Genomic DNA, 22,500 nt, shown 5'->3' on the forward strand with positions numbered 1-22,500 from the left:
TCGATAGAATTCGATCGGTGGGATTTTTCCTTGCAGAAACTATAATATGATCATGATTGCATATTATTCAAGAGTGGTATTCGCAGCTGTATTCGTAACGTATTTCAAACCGGTCCAACAATCGTCGCTCGATCGTTTCGACTTCCTGCAGTCATTAGAGTTCATTGAAATCGGTTTCGACTCCTGTTCCTGCAGATTGAATGGCTGAAAATACCGGTTTTATTTTCGATTTTGATAACGGTTTCCGGTTCAATAAAATCTTCGAGACCATAAATATCGCACCGCTTATCTTACGGGCAGCTATATATTATTTAGTCGTAAATGTAATACCTCATCGCTGATGCTTTAGGAGCGTTAAATGGTATTATTTTGCCCAAGAAACTACTTGAAAGGCACTTCTGTTTACCAGTTGGGACGATACGTTAAACATCTATCAGGTGTACAGTCCACTCAAAATAATACTCAAATATGGAAATTTCGAAACGTAAACTGGACAAATGTAGCTGGAAATGAGGCTGATCAAGTTCAACTGCTTCAAAGCAAAAATCAAGCTCATAAAACTTATAATCAAAACTTAAGCAGAGTGTTCACGCTAAAAAGTGAGAAAAAATGTGTATCGAAAATCCAAAACGAGATATCGTTGTAATCTTTTGTTCTAACCTAGAACCTAACCTTTAAAAAGTCACGAGAACTGCTCAATTTTAAAAAACAAGTCAGAATATTCATCAGCATAGTCTTTGAAAGACTTCCAACAAAAGCTCGTTCGGAATTTGTGTGATAAATTTCTCGTGAAACGGGGTCCGAAATTTGTAAGTTTTGAGGTTTTTTGACTGGACTGTATACCGTAGATTGTAGAATCGACTCGTCTCAAAAGTGAGGCCCTCACAAGTGGCTTGCCGTCCCTAACCTGCCCCTAAGGGAAAACGGGGACGATTGACTCCAGGCGAAGGACTCGAGGGGGGCTGGAGACGCGTCGGTTGACTGTCCTTGAACCCTGAAGTACCAGACCGCCGCGTACCGTTATAATTCTTACATCCTCCGCTCGAGGAGCCACTCATTGCTTGCTTCGAGGAGGAGGCAGGAGATTAGCTTCGAGGCTTCCTGCGACCTACACTCTCCAGTCACTCTTTCAGTTAACGCGGTACCGAGTGCGACGTTTTTATTCTTCGACTGACCCAAGCAACTCGAAGACGCCAAGCCAGAACTCCGACGAGATACGCCAAGGTATCGTTAAAAAGCTCAAATCTCATGTCTGGGAGTCAGTTTTCCTCGTCTTTTTTTTCGTACTTTTCAATTACAACACGTTAAATTTTGTTTGAAATTTTTAAACTGATATATCGTTCAGTAAAATTTTCTTGCGTACGATGAAGTTTTCTTAAAATTCTCTGTGAGATCGGACAATGATTTTTTTTTTTTTTTCTTTTTTTTTTCTCTTTTACTCAGTTTTCAGGTTCTTAGATACTATTGTTCGAAAAATTCTCGGTTATCATCTTATCTGAAACAATATTTATTGCAAGAATGCAATACCGAGTTGATGATGATGATGATGATGATTTCTTAGTCATATTTTCATCGACTTTGCCAAGTTCGTTTATCGTTTATAAATGTAAAATATTTTTTTTTCTAGAACCATCTTTTCTATTCTACTATCAAGTTTATACATTCTTTGGACGTGAATATATATATATATATATATATATATATATATATATATATATATATATATATATGCCTAGATTCCATTGAAGAATTTTCAAATCAGTCGCGATCATTTGGATTCTAGTGTAAAAGAATACAGACGATTGAAAATCAGTGAAAAAAAAAAAACCGACAATCTTCTTGTTGAAGATATTTTTATGACCGCAATCAACCGAATACTTTAGAATTTTACCCCTGAAACTAAACATTATTTTCTCAATCAAAGTCAGTTTAAATCCCTTAATTCGAGATTGCACAATGTAAACTTTTTTCGTTTGTTCCAAGTTTGAAAAATAGTTCCAACATTTTCTGAAATCGTTTACGAACAGCTTTGTTTCATCTGTTGCTATGTACTAAAGAAGTTTCAATTAATTTAACAATAAAAGATGCAACTATTGAAATAAAGTTGCAACGTTTCAACGTAGGTCGTAAACTGAAACGGATCCGTCGTTTCCTCTTTTAAAGAGTTCAGACAAAAAGAAATTACAGAAATAATTTAAGTAATGGTTGAGTTTGACTGTTTTCAATCGATTCAGAATCATAAAAATCTGAATTCACATATATCTGTATTCTGCGAAAAACTTTAACTTCCTGGATGGCGATTACCGCATAAGTAGATAAGGTATACATATTTAAAACAAAGTCTCTATTGCGACCAGGATGACAAATATCTTCCGCAAAAAATGTCATATTTTTCTACATAGATAAGAAAAATAATGACAACGTAATTTTGTTAATAAAATGGAAATGTTAATATACATTTAGGAAGTTTGTGTGAAAGTTTAACAATTTCAAACACCGACGCCTATATACATATATATAATTCTTAATTCTTATGCGGAAGATCTCTCGAACTTATTTGACCTTCAAACGAACTTTCTAAATTATATTTTAACAGTATAATATTATAAATACGTTTTAGAAAACAGTCTCCATGCATTATCGAAAATGTATTCCGAAAACCCAAACCATTCTCTGAACTTTAAAGCTTCCCAATTAACAAATTAATATCACAATGCAAACGAGTATAAGAATTGCAGAAATTTTCAGGTACAACCTAAATAGATGATTATAATTTTATACTACAGCAATGAAAAATTTACGACGAAATCGAAATCGAAATCATTATAACTATTCAACATTAACGTCCACTGCAATCATAGGCATAGCAATTACAATTGTCGCGTGATTGTAGATCGTGAAACTACACGTTAAGAAAACTATAAAATATTAACAATGTAATTAGTTGGTACCGTATGTAAAAACAAAAAACAAAAAAAAAAAAAAATCAAGAAAGTATACCGAAGAGCTAAAACAATCGTTAATCGTTGATTAAGAAGAGAAACGAGGTTCAAGTCTGCAATTTTAACTAATGAAAGAAATATAAACCGATAACTTTGTTGATTCAATTATTGAATGGTTAACGGACGCCAGAAAAAATTTAATTGTCACTCATCTAAAAATTTATTTACTTGTCATTTTGTCAACCTTGAACGATGCCACCGAAAGAATTGGCAAAACTATAAAGATGTTAAGTCATGGTTTAAAATGTATCACTGAAATTAATTGATTTGAATGATACATTAAAATTTTTTACAAAGCTTTTCGGAATATTTAAACAAATATCATCCTTTTTGCAAAAAAAAATCTGCCGATATTCGTTTTTCGCGTAGAAAATTCCATATTTATAGAAAACTCGTTGAAACTGTTATAATTTGTAAGAAAATTTTTCAGAGAAATTGATAAATCGTTAGAAATTCACTTATTTTGAATCAAGTTTTTTAGAAATTTATGATTTCTTCAAGGAATTAAAATTCATTCACTTCAGTCCCATCAGCTGCCAAACCTTCGATCAACAATTTTCTCGCCTTCTAAACTTCCGGCGCTTTTCATCGTGATAAAATAAATTCATCGTCGAAATCGTTTCCGTCGTCTTAGCCGTCAACCGGCGTCTGCTCGACGCCTAATCGGTTTTGTGTGCGAGAATTCGACGAGGAATATTCCATCCACAATCGCGATGTGCAAACACGTCCGGTTGCAAGCCGCTGCCTCGGTTACCTGAACAGGTGGACGGCGACAGAACGCGATAGAAAGAGAATATTATTCACGAATGCCGGTCTCAGTACGAAAAACCCGCAGGAAGCCTCTCGTTCCCCATGCATTTGCACTCATTGTTCGCAAAATGCTTGGTATTGTTAACAAAATCCGTCTCGCCGTGAATAAATTTCAGGTTTAATAACGTATATTTTGTCTCGGAATTTCCGAGAAGAAGCATAGAAACAAAAAAAAAAAATGGTACAACTTGCGTTAAGATTGTTGAAACAACATGTTCGAATCCGTGTGGAAAAATAGAAACAATCGGAATCATACTCACATTTTGAACTTGAAGTTATCGTTTCACATCAAGGAATGTTTGTGAATTTTTTTGAAAAGAAATGACGTTTTTGAGATAGCTTAAGCAACGGATAAAATTTTTTTAAATGTTTTTCAAAATAATTCGTCGTTTTTGGAGGAAGATCGATCATATAAAAAAGAATCAGAAAAATCTCAATTGGTCAGGGTCGCAGGCTCTATTAGTTGGTATGGAATGCCCCATATACACAATCCGCCAATTAATTGCTGTGTCCTAGAAAGCAAAATAATTTCATTTAGTTACTTTTTAAACGAAATGAAATTTTTTTTATTTATTCCTGCGAATTAAAGAGCATACATAAAAATCATTTTGTAAAGATTGAAAAATGATTGTTCTTTCTATTATTGTAATTTAAAGAAATACACATTCACGATCTAATTTACCTCATCTCATTATATATATCTACTCGAATTAAATGCAAGACCAAACAATGACGATGTAACATGAAACGTGAAACATGCCATTGTTCATGGTAGTCTCATTCCATGCTATTTGACCACAAATGATACGCTTGTGCTCATTTCACTATAGGTGGGTGCCCGGAGCACACCCTAATAACTGTCCGTCTTTCTCTTCTTGTTAAAAACGATTTTGCCACTCAAACAAAATATTTTTGCAGAACTTTACGCCACGATTTAATTGAATCTCGTGAAACCGGAGTCATTTCGCAATTAAATTTTTTCTACAATCTCAAAGTATTAATTATTTCAAAGTTAAAGTCTCTGAAATATTTTTTCTCGTTTATCAGGTTAGTCAATTGATTAGTTCAATTTGAATTCATCCACTAAATTCACCTCTGGTTTTGATTTCGAGATTGCAAGGATCAAAAAACTTTTTGTAAAATTCATAGTAAACCTAGAAACAATCAGACTTGAAAATATACGAAAAATATTTTTCCACAGAGGAAACTTGACTACTTTAACGTTTAGTCGAGCTGCTTTTGTGTGATACGATTTCTGTGCCGATTTTTATTGAAAATCGTCTTGCCGACGAGGTTGTCAGACGATATTTAAACGACAATTGATCCTGCAATGCCGTCTATTCCTCACTCAGCAATGACGAAACTGATAAGTATCGCTCGACAGTGAGTGAAAGCCAAATGGAATTTTCGAGTTATTATTAGACTCAGACTGTCGCAACCATTAAAAGTATGACACATTATATAATATTATTCCTTATCGGTACAAGGAATTTACGAGACTTAAAATAATCATTTGCAAGGAAATTATTTCACAGACACGATTATGACCTCATTTATTACAAAATACCACATTCTTTTTACGTTTTTTCGTTTTTACTCGTTCTCCTGGACAATAAGTCGGATACAACTTTTGATTTCGTGAATTTCGAATGAAGTTTTCTTATCTTTATCTGTTTTTTTTTATTCATCCGTAATTTGTGAAATTTTTCTTCATTTGTTTTTTAATTTTTTTCATTATCTACACAATTCACTTACGTTTTTTTTTCGTTTCTTTTCTTTTCTATTTATAACGAAGTTTTTGCGATATATGTGATTGCTGTTCAAATTTGCAAAAAATAAGCTAAAACAGCTCTACGCGTGTCAACAATCTCAGTATTCATCCAGCAGTGCCAGTGTCGCCCTGCTATTTACCGTAATCGCGATCTAATCCGAGAATTAATCTCCAGGACTTGTGCCATTTTTATAGCGTCAAGCTTGGCGGATTGCTGAGCCCGTTAATTGTTCCTCTCGTAGCTACCCACACGCCTATCGTTAAACAATTCTAATTCATCCCTCGCTACTTAATCGACGTTTTTATTTTATTATTTTCCTAAAAGTACTGCATAACTGAAACTCTTAAACTCTTAAATATGTTATATTTTTTTTTCTACAATATCTCCCCAACAATAATACTTCATGAATATTGTTCTAAAATTTTCCTGATACCTTTGAAAAATTTTGGAGAGAATTTCATTTGAATTTTCGGCGAAAAACAAGTTGATAAAAAATTTTTTTACTGTTCATCAGAAAATGTTGGGAAGATTTTTAATGTTAATGAAAAAAAAAAAAACCTAATTTTGTCTCAAAATTAATCAAGAGAAAATTGAGTTACGTATTCGTGTAATCGAATTCAAATTTTACTGATTAATGATGGTTCATCATTTTAATAGGCATACATGCCTTCAATGTACTTCTCCAGCAATTAGAATAGAACTGTAAATTCACGACGTAACGTGAAAACGGTAATTGTTCGAGGAGTAATAAAAGAAGACACGAGAACAACGAACACTTGAAATTTAATCTGTGATTCGCACGTGCTACTTGTTTTACGTTTGATAAAAATATTTTTACAGTTATTCTCGTTTCAAATCGTGAAATCAGGTGATCAATCGTTCTATGATCGGTATTAATGACATATATTGTCGTTATGAAGTACCTATATATACATACATAAAGCTCTCATTGGGAATCACCATCAGTGACGAGTATAAATCAGATTCTCGATCCCTGTCACATTTTTTCCTCACTTCTGCTCTCAAATCTTCGCCATTCTCTTCGATACACCGAAGATTAATTGTTTTCAGTAATTTTTACCTGCACTTTTTGGATAGATATTCTGCAAATTAAGTCACGTTTCAATGGTTTGGAGAATACTTAATACTTTTTCTTCAAGAATATAATATGTCGCAGAAAAAATTTCAAGTTAAACAATTTATTGTTATTTATCAAGTTTAATTCATGAGTTGAAAAGAAAAAAGAATTACCCAGGAATCGTGCAACTTGTCTGAAAATTTACATTCGACTTTATTACATGTATATTAATGTCTAAACAGCTGCTTGAAACAGTTTACGACCCTGAATTACGGTATATTCCTTTCCTCGACGTGAGAGTTGCCATTTCTCATACCATTAGGCACCGCCATTAACGAGTGTAAAATTAGGAGAACATGCGGATTTATGCAAAGTGTTGATCAGAGCTTTATTCTGTGTCATAAATAAAAAAAAATACGAGGTCTGATGTTTCTGTTCGTTTTGGTAATTTTCAAATTCGATTAAAAAAATTTGAGATTATTAAAATATGTGAGAAATTTTTCACAAACTTTGAAAAAAAAAACTGTCAAAAGTTCACTCTCGGCCAAAAAAACTGGTAGAAATTTCTGAAAGTTTCTAAAAACAATAAATAATTAACCGCAAAGGATCACTGTGAAATTTGAACATTGCAGCTGTAAGTCGCCCGAGTATAAAAAGTATGAAATTGTACTTCTTGTTTTATGCCATAAATGGATTTTCATTAGAGTAGAATAGTTCGTATTAATTTACTCCCAAGCATGACGTCTCGTCTCATTGTCCGTGTGCTTTCTAATGTTCACTGTTCCATGAAATGCGGAGATTCCTCGAATGCGCACCTTCGTAACCCAAGTTAACATAACCCTTCTTCCATTGCATTGCCATGTCCTTTATATTCAGTAGTAAATAAACATCACGTTGTACTTATTCCTCAAACTTTCCATGTCAACTGGATGAACCAACTTTTTCCCGCGTTGACTGGTATCGTCTTAATGCTGTACAATGACCCCTATTTTGTTGTTGAAAAATTCACGCCATTACGTTTTGTCGTCCCTGTAGAAAAAAAGTTCTGTTTCCATTTTTTTATATTCTTTATAAAATTAGATAAAAATATTCTATGGACTGAGAATTTTTAAATTCAAGTCAGAGAATTTTGTTGTTAGTGAAGTTTCATACTGATTTATCAGACAATCATAAATTACCAAAAATGAATTTTAGCAGTATAAAACATGTTTCCGAGTAAACACCGCAGTATGTTAGGTTGCCTACCACTGAGGGGGACAAATATCGGTAATACAGTCTCACAGAATTATCGGTATGTCGCGCGTTTAAGTCCTTGCGAGTGAATTGGAACTGCCCGTATTACTAAGTTGTGTGGATTTTGCCAAGCAGTTGTTTCGTTGTTTATAATCCACGCTAAAGCGTTCAATAATCGCGCTCCAGAATCACGTTGAAGTGACTCAACTTGACTAAACTGATAATGACCCGGTAGGTCTGTTTTACCGATATTCGTTCCCCTCCGTAGTAGGCAACCCAACATACTGCGGCGTTTACTCGAAAACACATTGCACAAAATTATATGAAGCACAAATATCATTATAATTTTCAGAAAAAAAATTAAGTTGTTGATACTTGATAGTGAGCTTTTTCCGTACAGTTGCTGTCGTTTTGTCCTAATTCAACTCGATCAAGAACACTATTTTTACCTGACTGTACACCTGACGGATCCTTAACTGTACATAACTAGCACGACGACACGTCAAGCTGGAAAGACTGTCAAGTATAAAATAGTACGACACTCTTATTCCGAGTTGACAAAAACCTGTATAGCAATGACGGTTATCCAACCTTATTGCAGTGTTCTATCACGGCAGAAACTAGATCACCGCGTTTTCTTCCACGAAGTTGACCCAGTCAGTTCAAACGTTCCTCGATTACCTACATAAAAATATAACCTGCAATTTAAACTCTCGACGATCAAATACCCTCGTCATTAAGTCTTGTAAATTTTTCTCCATTCTTAGAATAACCTTATTACCTGCAGTACACTTACATGTAACAGACTGATTTCACGCTAAATGGCAAGAGATATGCACTAATCGTCTTTTCTTCTTAACACCTAGGCTTCAAACATTTTTTTCAGCTTATAATAAAATTCTGTTTTGTTCTACAAAAAAAAAAAAAAAAAAAATCGCTATTGAAACCTAATATCGCCGAATCTTCGGTAGAATATTTCATTGTTCTTTTAATGAACGTGCTTGGAATGTCTAAATTTTTACAACAAAAGAAAGACAAATAAGAAAATGCAACATGAAAACAAAAAACGGACAATTTCGATGATCGAAAATTTAGAATCATAAAACCTTCACATCTCTTACTTTGAAGTCGTATTTTAACCTCAGATATAAATACAAACCAAAAAAAAAAAAAAAAAAAAAAAAAAAAAACCAACACCTGAATTTCGAATCTCGGATTCCGTTGGAGAAAACAGAAAAAAGTTTGGATTCTTTAAAAAATCCTGCTTTTGCTTTTGAGGTTAATTGTCCGCACCTATAATCAACTTCAATTAACCTGCGATCGGAGGTATGATAATTTGAGTGATTAATCGAGGTATGTTGGGTTGCTTAGATGGAGTCTCCAGAACGTGAAATCTACCGTGACCCGGAAGTTATTCGAGCCGACGACAGAGTCAACGAAGTTGTCCACACCGACACGGCGAGGAAGATGTTGTCGATATTCAGACAGATGGAGGAAAAGGCTTCTAAGGAAGATCTGCCTGACGGACCAAAGCCCTTGAAGCGTTTCACACCGCCGCCTGAGGACAAATTCGCAAAACCAACGGCGTCCGAGTCCGAGGAGGAGGAAGACGAGGAGGGCGAAGAATCCGAGGGTGCCGAAAGCGGCGAGGATCGCGACCCTAACTATGTTCGAGCTTCGGACAAGGTCCGTTTTGACAAATATTTCCACGTTTTTCCATCATTTTTTCAACTTGTATCACTTTTTTACCAATTTTTTGAACCTCCTTTGGTTTAATCAACAAATCAACATCTACCAAAATAAATACAACATATTTTTAATCCCTAATCTCAGATTCATGAGAAATAAACTGAATTAATTATTCTTCGAGATTAGGATTTAGAGGAAATGATCAGTTTCATTGTTATATTTTTATACGTTTTCTCTTTGCGACTTTGCAAAAAATAACGTAATTTTGTGATTTTAAATCACAATCATTATTCTGACTTAAAATTTATTCACTTTCTTCAGGTAGAGGACGAGTTCTTGAAACAAGCTCAGAACGCAGCGCGCGCAAAAACGCTGCGCGCGAAATTTGAACAGTGGGAAACGACCGATGAAAAGGTAACCAACCATCACGTAGCTGAGATGGAAATTGCTCAGGGAGCCGGCGATCAGTCAAGCATAGAATCCGCCAGCAGTCTTAGAGCCCGATTTGAATCCCTTGGTTCGCAAACCCCAGAAGTACCGCGTACGGCGAAGGTCAAGGTCAACAGATTTGTGGTGAGTTCACGTCACAGACATCGATAAACATTACACACCAAATCAAGCTTGCTATCCTTCACAAATTTTTGTCACAATTATCACGACGATTAAGAAAGGATCGCAATAGTCGTTTTTCAATTTTTTTATTCTTTTTATTTTTCAAACAAGAATCGATACTTTTTCCAGTTTATTCAATCTCTCATCTCTCAAATCGGATCGAAATACCGTAATAATTTTTATACAAAATTTACAGAAATAAAAATTTCCAAATTTCAACTGAGAATTATTGATACGAAAATAAAATTACAATTTGAAAACTACAATTTTCTTAACAAAGTTCGTATACTGTACGAAAAATATGATATGTATCTGTTATGTGGTAATATACCGGTGAATGAATGACGTGATTACATACCGGGTCACTTCGTGGAAACGTTACATGGAAAATTTAACATGGGGTAGAATCCGCCTGCCTTTATGCAACCCAGGATACATTTTATTAAAATCATCCTGCGATTATGCAATTCGGGATCCGATCTGAACACAACCCGCCTGCCTTTATGCAACCCAGAGTACATTTTACCAAAATCCGCCTGCATTTATGCAACCCAGGGTACATTTTAACAAAATCCGCCTGCATTTATGCAACCCAGGGTACATTTTACCAAAATCCGCCTGCATTTATGCAACCCAGGGTACATTTTACCAAAATCCGCCTGCATTTATGCAACTCAGGGTACATTTGAACAAAATCAATCTGTAAATCCGTAAAAAAAAATCCGGTATTTTAACGATCTGTGCTTTCGATTACCGAAGCTGGTGTATTTCGGCAAAATTTACTTTACTTTGAAATGCTTCTACAACATTTCCACGAAATAGCTCGGTATAATATTTCCGATTCATATACAAACGATACATAAGCTTCATATATGTCTAATATTTTAGCGTGTCGCTATTGCAAACGATGATTAATTATTGTGAAGATTTTTATCTCGCTTATAACTGCAATTAATATCTTGTTATGCATATACCTATAGAATAAATACTATTTGCATATTATTTTGTTTGTTTGTGGCTTGCGAGCTGACATGCAAAAATTAACTCTGAAAATGAATCGAATCGATCCGGCTTAATTATAGTTTCTTTTTTTTTTATACTCCTCATGCTTAGAGGAACCAGGTATAATTCAATATTCTCTAAGAATTCGTTTGATTCTTGAAATTATACATACTTCATTTATTGTGCTGCACAAAATGAATATAATTCACTTTCTCAATCCTGTGAGTCATTTACCATTATGTTATATTATACATATAATATATGCGTGTTTATGTGCACAATAAATGTCGAATATCATCTAATGCATGTCTTGATTTTCGTATAAATAATATACAAATATTTTGTTCTACGTAAATAGATTTCTTGGTATGTTTTTGCTCACCTATGTCTTCCTCTTTTCGTATGTTTATAATTAAACCAATGATAACGTAAACCCCTTAGCGTCTTTTTTTAGTGAAGTTTGTTCATATTTTTTTCACCCCTTTTTAAAAATACCGTTCGATACATACCTAGGTGTACTTTATAGATTAAGAAAATCGTGCAATGCCTATTTTGCTTTTGGTTGTTTGACTATGATTGACTAGTATAAAATGAGGCTACGTCTTGGCGCCGTTTTGTGGATCCCCTACTGAGAACGTTCATGTGATGAGTCATGAAATGTAATTCAATAAATGGAAAAATTCAGCGTGTAACTTATCACGTGATTTAATTTGTGTATATTCGATAAAACATACAAAAAAAATCACATAATAAATTATAAAAGCACGAATCATCAGATATCACAAACATATATACGTCAGATCAAAAATCACATAGTCAACTTCACAGTTAATATATGATTTTTGATCCAACACATCTGATGATTCGTGCTTTTGTAATTTATTGCGTAATTTCTGATATATTTTATCAAATTTACGAGATAAATCATGTAATAAGTTACACACTCAATTATTCCATAACATTTTATGATTTATCACATAAACATTTTCACTAAGGAATCTGTCATATTTTCAAATGTAATAAACACATAACTTTCTTGCAAACAAATGAAAAAAAGAAAAAAAAAACTCACAAAATTCGCCACGGCATAGTTTCGTTTTAGAGTAAATTTTTCTCCGCTAAAACTTATACTCGTTAATAAACATTCGAAAATTAAACTTTTTTTTCATTTCTCATTTGATTATTTATTTATTTACTTACTTAAGATTGATTTTACTCTATGTTATGTCAATTAAATGTGCTCATTGTCGTAATCGTTATACGTGTTACAAATTTTACTGTATTAAATCAAATTTCACAATTATTTCTCTTTTATACATCATTGTCAGTAGAAATCATATGATTTCTTCAAATATTCATTATATTTTCGCAAACTATCCCCGTAAATATTTTTAAAATTCAAAAAACAGTGAAATTTATTTAATACACTCGCGTTTGTAACATTTTAATAACGAATTGTGGTTTGGCATGAAATATATATGTGATTATTTTTGGCTTTTATTCATATACGTATAATATGATATGTTTTGCATTTTGAGACTGCACTTACATATATATATATATACATATATATATATATATAAGTATGTATACATATACATATATATATATATATGTGTGTGTAGATATGTATTGGAATGGAATGTTGAAATTTTAATTTCGCTTCTTACCTTGAATATTAATAATATTAATACTAATAACAACAGCAATGTTTTAAGTGCAAAAAATAATCACAATGAAATTCTATGCAATTTCCACACAGTAAAAACATCAAGACTGAAAGGTGCCCAACGGATTTGCCAAAGAAGAATTAATATACGAGGAAGAAAAAAATTATAATATAAATAACCACCTCATTTAAATTCTTATGTACTAGATGAAAAAAAAAAAACAAAAAAAAAGAAGATAAAGAAATATTAATTATGTTAAATTATATGTATGTAATAATGATACAACTATGTTTTTAATATTATATAAGTTATACACATAATATATCGTTATAGCTGTGTATACATATATATATATATATAAACACACACATATATATATATATATATACATACACATTATATATGTATATTGTTGATTCTAAGCGTTTAACCGTGTCATTGATGGCCTAAGGTACATACTTTGAAGTAAATTAAAAATGGCGAGATATACAATGATTTTTATATGTATGTAAAACGGCTATAAAGGAAATATATAATGTATGCATAACCTTAGGTATGAATATGGATTTGAAATATAAGACTAATCTTGCAATAATTTAATTTATAAACAGTTTATTGATATACTTGAAAAAAAGCAATAGCCATCTTTTATTATCTGATATTTATAATTATATTATGATACTCGATTAGGCTGCATTTTATATTTGACTGCCACATGAGCGGAAAATTAGAAAAAAAAAATCAACTTTAGTATGTTCGAAGTTCGTTGTACGGAGAAAGGCTCTCAAAATCAATGATGGTTCATTTCGCTAATTCATAAATTTGCCACTAACGGTTTTTGATCTGATTCGTAGGTATTTGTCTATTTTTTTTTTTTTTACTCCTCTTTTCTTTAGGAATTTTTTTTTTTAATATAGCGTCATTAGAAAATTAATACAATACTTTGATCATTAATGCGAAGCGTTTGTTTTCTTTTATCGCCGAAATAATTCTAAAATGACTGATATTTGAGTGTAAGCTTCCCGGTGCAGTACGAACAAAAGGGGAAAAATTTATAAATAAAAACCTCACTCGGACATAGAAAACAGAGCAAAAGAAACCTGGCGTGGCTGCAATCCAAATGAAAAAAAGAAAACAAAACAAAACAAAAAAAATATTACATCAGCAGCGGCACTTTTTAACATTTTACAATATAAAGTAAATACCCTATACAGGGCCTTTTTTTCTAAGAGGTTTACATTATAATATATATTATACTTACACAAACAAAAGAAAAAAAAAAGAAAAAAAAAAGAAAAAAATACAATATTATACACATTATAAACTTTTAATATTTTGTATATGAAACGCGTAATAACTTTGATCAATTTATACGTATAATAAATGAACACACATAACGCGCACGTGTGAATTTCATACAAAAAAAAAAAATCATATAAAATAAAACGAAGAAAAAAAAAAAAAAAAAATTAGAACTTCTAGCCATAAACGAATACCGAATATATTTGATTATATTGAAAAGAGTAGAAAATTGAAATGTGTACAGAAAAAAAAAGAGAAAAATAAAAATTTTTATTTCATTTATGTCTATAGAATGTTGTAAGAATTGTACGTACAACAGTTAAGAAAATGAGGTGTGCCTACGATTACTGATCAATGAAGCTGCGCCGTTACTTGTTACAGTTATATGTTACGGAAAAAATCGATACAATGTTATAATTACATTCGTTTTGGTCAAGTAAAATATCAAAGAAAAAAGTTTTTTCATCAAACTGCCTTCCACATATGTCGTAAATGGGAATTTGGAATTTTCTTTAAGATAACTTTTTGCCAAGGATATTTTTCCACAGTTATAATTATTGAATCGAGTCATCCTGATACCAGCAGGTATATTCATTACAGATATTTTATCAAATAACCATTTGTAATATGTCGATCAATCTTGCGACAATATTTATTATTGATTAAGACGTCATGTGTTGAATATTATGTACAATATAAATGCATGTCAGTTCGATAATCAAAGTTGTATTTCCCCAGAAGCTTATCTGTAAACCTGCTGTCATAATCGGGATAGTAAAATATTACATCAAAAACTTTCTAGGCATAATATGTAAGAAAATATTCATTTCTTATAAACACGTATACTTATAGGTTATCATGAATATACATATTAGAAGTTAGATTATTTGATTGTAATTTGTTATTGATTAGTACGAGGAAAAGAGAAAAATTAGTAAAAAAGAGAAGAAGTTTAATGTATAACAACAAATATCTCATCATAAATTACATATATATATATATTTCATTTAGTGAGATTTAATACGTTGCATTTTATGTTATTTTCATTATTGCATAATTTTCGTTATTAATTGCAATATTTTTCCTTCACTGTCGAGTATATATATATCGTTCAATATTATTACATTATAATAATTATAACATGATCTTAATTATAATAATGGTGAAACAAATAATAATAATAATGATAATAGTAACAATAATGATAATAATAATAATCATTGGTAAATAATGTACGTACCCAGGCACACACACGCACACACATATGTTAATTACATATTATCGTAGCCAAACTGTCGAAAGCAAAACTGCCTCCTTTTAATATCCATACGAATTAAACTCGATTTCGCTGTTACCAAATGATATCGCGTTGAGTAAAATAGGTGAGCACTTTTCATAATATTTATATTGTTCTGTAATTTAAAAAAAAATTTTTTTTCATTTTTTGACGTGTGTCAATTCATCAAATTCATTGGCCATCTTGAAATATGCTTAAAAAAAACCTGTCACAAATCCATTTCTCACTCTCTCTTTCTACATGCATTTTCAGTATACTGAGTCTTTTTTCTAATTTTTTATTTAATTCAACTCTGAGCTAAAAAATGTATCTGATTTCGATTTTTCCTATGACAGGAAATTCAAACGACATGTGCAGAAGTGTGCGAAAGCTGTGAGAAGAAGGTTTACCCTTTGGAAAAGGTTGAGACCAACAATAAAATATTCCACAAGCAGTGTTTTCGGTGTCTGCAGTGTAATTGCATTCTTAGGTAAAGTATAGAAAATAGAAGATTAGCTAAAGTAAAATAACATATTGTGTTACTAGTGCGGAAAGTCGGCAATTCCGAATCAGTGTGAATTTTACAGCGTAAGTCCCAAAGGCGAGTGTATAAAATATAACATTTCAATGTGCCAACGTTGTTTTGTCGGACTGTTTGGAAATGGGCCACTTTACGCACGCTTCACAGTAAAATTGAAACTACAAGAATTTTGCTCCATAAATTTAAAAAAAAATATCGAAATTCTTTCATAAATCTGCCATCAGTCTAAGAAAATTTGGACGTAACTGTAAAGTAATATTTTTAGTAACACTGTAATTATGAAGATTTGTTATATAAATTTTCGACAGAAATATGCCGAAATTAATTTTCTTCAGAAAATTTACCTAATTCTTGGTAAATTCATAGAAGTTTCCAAGAGTTTTAGAGAACAGTTATCGCCTACAAGGGTATTTTATACTTATTGATCGATAAAATCGTTTTTTCTCCTTACAGAATGGACACGTTCACATTGAACAACGGAAAATTGTATTGCATACCGCATTTTAAACAACTTTTTATAACAAGGGGAAATTACGATGAGGGTTTTGGAATAAATCCCCACAAAAATAAATGGGCCTCTTCCAGCGCTGGATCTCCAGCAATGCCACTGACCACGAGCACAGCAACACCAATCGCTGTATCAAACGGTGACCTTTGATTAGTTAATATGTATATATATATATAGACATATATATACGAGTATTAACAGCAACTGCAACTGTTAGTTTAGACATCAGCTATGGTAGATGTCTCACGTAAATTAAATCGATTAAATTATTCCTCTCGTAAATTCAGCATCATTCCATTTCTGATGTCCACAATGAGTTTCGTCCAAATTGTGTTACACGCATTAATTCGCCTTGAACTAATTTGTACATGGATAATAATTTTGTAACACATTGACGAAAATCGTGAAGTATAAGGCGATTAGCTCAACAGTGTCGAACCGTATTTGCTTCGGCGCCATTATATAAGACGGTTATTAGATAAATTGTCAATATACCTTGATTCTTGCCATTTAGGCGGTGGAAATTAAAATGATACGTATGTACATTACTCAAAATCAATTGTTTATATTATACGAATTCTCAAATTTGTTCTCTCTCTCTCCCTCTCTCTCTCTCTCTCTCTTGCTGGTTCTTATTCTATTCCTGAGATATAAACGTATGATTTCAATGAGACTAAGAAAATACATAAAGATTTAAAAAAACGTTTTATATTAGGTGAATGAATAGGACACCTGCATAGACATGTATTTAACTTTTTAACACTGTTACATCGTTTCAATTGAAATTCCAAAAATTTATATTCTGAATTAAACACCTCGAGTGTGTTTCTAAAGATATACAGCGACTCTATTCTAATTATTGCACTCAATTGTTATTATTATGATCATAATGTCGTTACTTGGAAGCCCCAATTAATCCGAACAATGTCCCATATTCTCCTTAATTGTCTAAGTCAACTTTTATCGTTTTGTATTAATTTTATTTTACAATGTTTAGATATTTTATTGCCTATTATTATCACTATTTTTATTATCTTTATTATCTTATTTGTATACATCCATATATATTACCTTCAGTTATACATATTATTATTAATATTATTATTATTAGTATTAGTATTATTATTAATGTCATATTTTTTACCATGCAGGTGTAACATCTTTGAGTTTCGCATACTTTATATTGTATTCCTATCAAAATATATTATATCTTTATATTATTTGTGAAATATATATTTAATTCTTATAACAAATGCATTTTACCTTCTAATTTTCCGGTCTCCATTTTATTGGTCTACAAGCTAGGAAATTAGAGTATGCCAAGATACGTCAATTTCACCGTATCCTTCTTCCAACTTCCTGCTTGACGCAATGCAAGTCTCAATTCTAACCGTACAAGAAGGGTGAATTTTTTTACGGCATTTGCACTTCGTGTGTCTTCTTTCTGCAAATCAAATTCGGCAGAATTTGCTCGGGACTACATGTCAATAAAATCCAAAAGGAATTCTACAACAATTTTGATTTTGGAAAAATAAATGACCGAAAGAATAAAGAAGTCTTTGATTAGTAATTGATTGATCTAATCTCAATTGCGTCAAAGGTTCAACATTTGAAAAAAGCGCTCCAGTCGATCGTTGAGAGACAACACCAATACATATTTAGAAAGAAAACGACTGCGATAATGTTAAAGTAAAGATTTCGTCGTCTTTAAAAAGTGCTGCAATTGATTCGTTGAGGCACTATTCTGACGTAATTTTGCGAGAAAAAACGATTGAGCGCAGTCCCAATACGCTGCGAGCAACGGATCAAAAGTTACAGCCAAAAAACAAAAAACGTGTTTCGTCGATTTTTCAGCTGATGGTCTGTGAGTCGTAGTTTTTCTGCCGTTGATCCTACGCTATTTTTACTGTGTTTTCTGAGTTCCTGGACGTCAAATTAACCTAGAGAGGGTCGTACAAATCGATTCCGAATCGAAAAATTTTCGGCTCCAAAAATCGAAAAAAAAGTAAGGCTAACCCCTTTGGATTTTTTGTAAAACTTTCACCGATTTTGAAAAGTGCTGCAATTGATTCGTTGAGGCACTATTCTGACGTAATTTTGCGAGAGAAAACGATTGAGCGCAGTCCCAATACGCTGCGAGCAACAGATCAGAAGTAACAGCCAGAAAACGAAAAGCTGTTTTGTCGATTTTTCGACTGACGGTCTGTGAGTCGTAGTTTCTGTGCTGTTGATCCTACGCTATTTTTACTGTGTTTTCTGAGTTTCTGGGCGTCAAATTAGCCTAGAGAGGGTCGCACAAATAGATTCCGAGACGAAAAATTCTCATCTCCGAAAATCGAAAAAAAAGTAAGGCTAACCCCTTTGGATTTTTTGTGGAAATTTCACCGATTTTAAGAAGTGCTGCAATTGATTCGTTAAGGCACTATTCTGACGTAATTTTGCGAGAGAAAACGATTGGGTGCAGTCCCAATACGCTGCGAGCAACGGATCAAAAGTTACAGCCAAAAAACAAAAGACGTGTTACGTCCATTTTTCAGCTGATGGTCTGTGAGTCGTAGTTTGTCTGCTGTTGATCCTACGCTATTTTTACTGTGTTTTCTGAGTTCCTGGGCGTCAAATTAGCCTAGAAAGGGTCGTACAAATCGATTCCGAGTCAAAAAATTTTCGGCTCCGAAAATCAAAAAAAAAGTAAGGCTAACCCCTTTGGATTTTTTGTAAAAATTTCACCGATTTTGATAAGTGCTGCAATTGATTCGTTGAGGCACTATTCTGACGTAATTTTGCGAGAGAAAACGATTGAGCGCAGTCCCAATACGCTGCGAGCAACGGATCAAAAGTTACAGACAAAAAACGAAAAACGTGTTTCGTCCATTTTTCAGCTGATGGTCTGTAGGTCGTTGTTTTTCTGCTGTTGATCCTACGCTATTTTTACTGTGTTTTCTGAGTTCCTGGGCGTCAAATTAGCCTAGAAAGGGTCGTACAAATCGATTCCGAGTCGAAAAATTTTCGGCTCCGAAAATCGAAAAAAAGTAAGGCTAACCCCTTTGGATTTTTTGTAAAAATTTCACCGATTTTGAAAAGTGCTGCAATTGATTCGTTGAGGCACTATTCTGACGTAATTTTGCGAGAAAAAACGATTGAGCGCAGTCCCAATACGCTGCAAGCAACGGATCAAAAGTTACCGGCAAAAAACTAAAAGCTGTTTTGTCGATTTTTCAGCTGATGGTCTGTGAGTCGTAGTTTATCTGCTGTTGATCCTACGCTATTTTTACTGTGTTTTCTGAGTTCCTGGGCGTCGAATTAGCCTAGAAAGGGTCGTACGAATCGATTCCGAGTCAAAAAATTTTCGGCTCCGAAAATCAGAAAAAAAGTAAGGCTAACCCCTTTTGATTTTTCGCGAAAATTCCACCGATTTTGGAAAGTGCTGCAATTGATTTGTTGAGGCACTATTCTGACGTAATTTTGCGAGAGAGAACGATTGAGCGCAGTCCCAATACGCTGCGAGCAACGGATCAAAAGTTACAGACAAAAAACGAAAAACGTGTTTCGTCCATTTTTCAGCTGATGGTCTGTGAGTCGTTGTTTTTCTGCTGTTGATCCTACGCTATTTTTACTGTGTTTTCTGAGTTCCTGGGCGTCAAATTAGCCTAGAAAGGGTCGTACAAATCGATTCCGAGTCGAAAAATTTTCGGCTCCGAAAATCAAAAAAAAAGTAAGGCTAACCCCTTTGGATTTTTTGTAAAAATTTCACCGATTTTGAAAAGTGCTGCAATTGATTCGTTGAGGCACTATTCTGACGTAATTTTGCGAGAGAAAACGATTGAGCGCAGTCCCAATACGCTGCGAGCAACGGATCAAAAGTTACCGGCAAAAAACTAAAAGCTGTTTTGTCGATTTTTCAGCTGATGGTCTGTGAGTCGTAGTTTGTCTGCTGTTGATCCTACGCTATTTTTACTGTGTTTTCTGAGTTCCTGGGCGTCAAATTAGCCTAGAAAGGGTCGTACAAATCGATTCCGAGTCAAAAAATTTTCGGCTCCGAAAATCAGAAAAAAAGTAAGGCTAACCCCTTTGGATTTTTCGCGAAAATTCCACCGATTTTGGAAAGTGCTGCAATTGATTTGTTGAGGCACTATTCTGACGTAATTTTGCGAGAGAAAACGATTGAGCGCAGTCCCGATACGCTGCGAGCAACGGATCAAAAGTTACAGACAAAAAACGAAAAACGTGTTTCGTCCATTTTTCAGCTGATGGTCTGTGAGTCGTAGTTTTTCTGCTGTTGATCCTACGCTATTTTTACTGTGTTTTCTGAGTTCCTGGGCGTCAAATTAGCCTAGAAAGGGTCGTGCAAATCGATTCCGAGTCGAAAAATTTTCGGCTCCGAAAATCAAAAAAAAAGCAAGGCTAACCCCTTTGGATTTTTTGTAAAAATTTCACCGATTTTGAAAAGTGCTGCAATTGATTCGTTGAGGCACTATTCTGACGTAATTTTGCGAGAGAAAACGATTGAGCGCAGTCCCAATACGCTGCGAGCAACGGATCAAAAGTTACCGGCAAAAAACTAAAAGCTGTTTTGTCGATTTTTCAGCTGATGGTCTATGAGTCGTAGTTTGTCTGCTGTTGATCCTACGCTATTTTTACTGTGTTTTCTGAGTTCCTGGGCGTCAAATTAGCCTAGAAAGGGTCGTACAAATCGATTCCGAGTCGAAAAATTTTCGGCTCCGAAAATCAAAAAAAAAGTAAGGCTAACCCCTTTGGATTTTTTGTAAAAATTTCACCGATTTTGATAAGTGCTGCAATTGATTCGTTGAGGCACTATTCTGACGTAATTTTGCGAGAGAAAACGATTGAGCGCAGTCCCAATACGCTGCGAGCAACGGATCAAAAGTTACAGACAAAAAACGAAAAACGTGTTTTGTCCATTTTTCAGCTGATGGTCTGTAGGTCGTTGTTTTTCTGCTGTTGATCCTACGCTATTTTTACTGTGTTTTCTGAGTTCCTGGGCGTCAAATTAGCCTAGAAAGGGTCGTACAAATCGATTCCGAGTCGAAAAATTTTCGGCTCCGAAAATCAAAAAAAAGTAAGGCTAACCCCTTTGGATTTTTTGTAAAAATTTCACCGATTTTGAAAAGTGCTGCAATTGATTCGTTGAGGCACTATTCCGACGTAATTTTGCGAGAGAAAACGATTGAGCGCAGTCCCAATACGCTGCGAGCAACGGATCAAAAGTTACCGGCAAAAAACTAAAAGCTGTTTTGTCGATTTTTCAGCTGATGGTCTGTGAGTCGTAGTTTATCTGCTGTTGATCCTACGCTATTTTTACTGTGTTTTCTGAGTTCCTGGGCGTCAAATTAGCCTAGAAAGGGTCGTACGAATCGATTCCGAGTCAAAAAATTTTCGGCTCCGAAAATCAGAAAAAAAGTAAGGCTAACCCCTTTTGATTTTTCGCGAAAATTCCACCGATTTTGGAAAGTGCTGAAATTGATTTGTTGAAGCACTATTCTGACGTAATTTTGCGAGAGAAAACGATTGAGCGCAGTCCCAATACGCTGCGAGCAACGGATCAAAAGTTACAGACAAAAAACGAAAAACGTGTTTCGTCCATTTTTCAGCTGATGGTCTGTAGGTCGTTGTTTTTCTGCTGTTGATCCTACGCTATTTTTACTGTGTTTTCTGAGTTCCTGGGCGTCAAATTAAACTAGAAAGGGTCGTACAAATCGATTCCGAGTCGAAAAATTTTCGGCTCCGAAAATCAAAAAAAAGTAAGGCTAACCCCTTTGGATTTTTTGTAAAAATTTCACCGATTTTGAAAAGTGCTGCAATTGATTCGTTGAGGCACTATTCTGACGTAATTTTGCGAGAGAAAACGATTGAGCGCAGTCTCAATACGCTGCGAGCAACGGATCAAAAGTTACCGGCAGAAAACTAAAAGCTGTTTTGTCGATTTTTCAGCTGATGGTCTGTGAGTCGTAGTTTGTCTGCTGTTGATCCTACGCTATTTTTACTGT

At 33.7% G+C, this 22,500-nt stretch overlaps 1 protein-coding gene across 18 annotated transcripts in view; it reads left to right on the forward strand.

Annotated features, from left to right (window-relative positions):
- Positions 1 to 17,284, forward strand: part of LOC124404940 (probable GPI-anchored adhesin-like protein PGA55) — a 113,888-nt gene extending 96,604 nt beyond the window's left edge. For 16 of the 18 annotated variants that reach the window (XM_046879464.1, XM_046879470.1, XM_046879465.1 and 13 more), the window contains 4 exons: positions 9,267 to 9,581; positions 9,906 to 10,157; positions 15,803 to 15,936; positions 16,441 to 17,284. In XM_046879464.1, coding sequence (XP_046735420.1) covers positions 9,267 to 9,581; positions 9,906 to 10,157; positions 15,803 to 15,936; positions 16,441 to 16,645 — 906 coding nt within the window. In that variant the 3' untranslated portion in view covers positions 16,646 to 17,284. Of the gene's footprint in view, positions 1 to 9,266; positions 9,582 to 9,905; positions 10,158 to 11,309; positions 11,319 to 12,960; positions 13,024 to 15,802; positions 15,937 to 16,440 lie in introns of those variants that run through there. The other 2 variants (XM_046879474.1, XM_046879475.1) reach the window with 2 other exon arrangements.
- Positions 17,285 to 22,500: the final 5,216 nt, after the last annotated feature.

The sequence above is a fragment of the Diprion similis genome, chromosome 3 (assembly GCF_021155765.1).
Source record: "Diprion similis isolate iyDipSimi1 chromosome 3, iyDipSimi1.1, whole genome shotgun sequence".
Taxonomy (NCBI): Eukaryota; Metazoa; Arthropoda; class Insecta; order Hymenoptera; family Diprionidae; genus Diprion; species Diprion similis.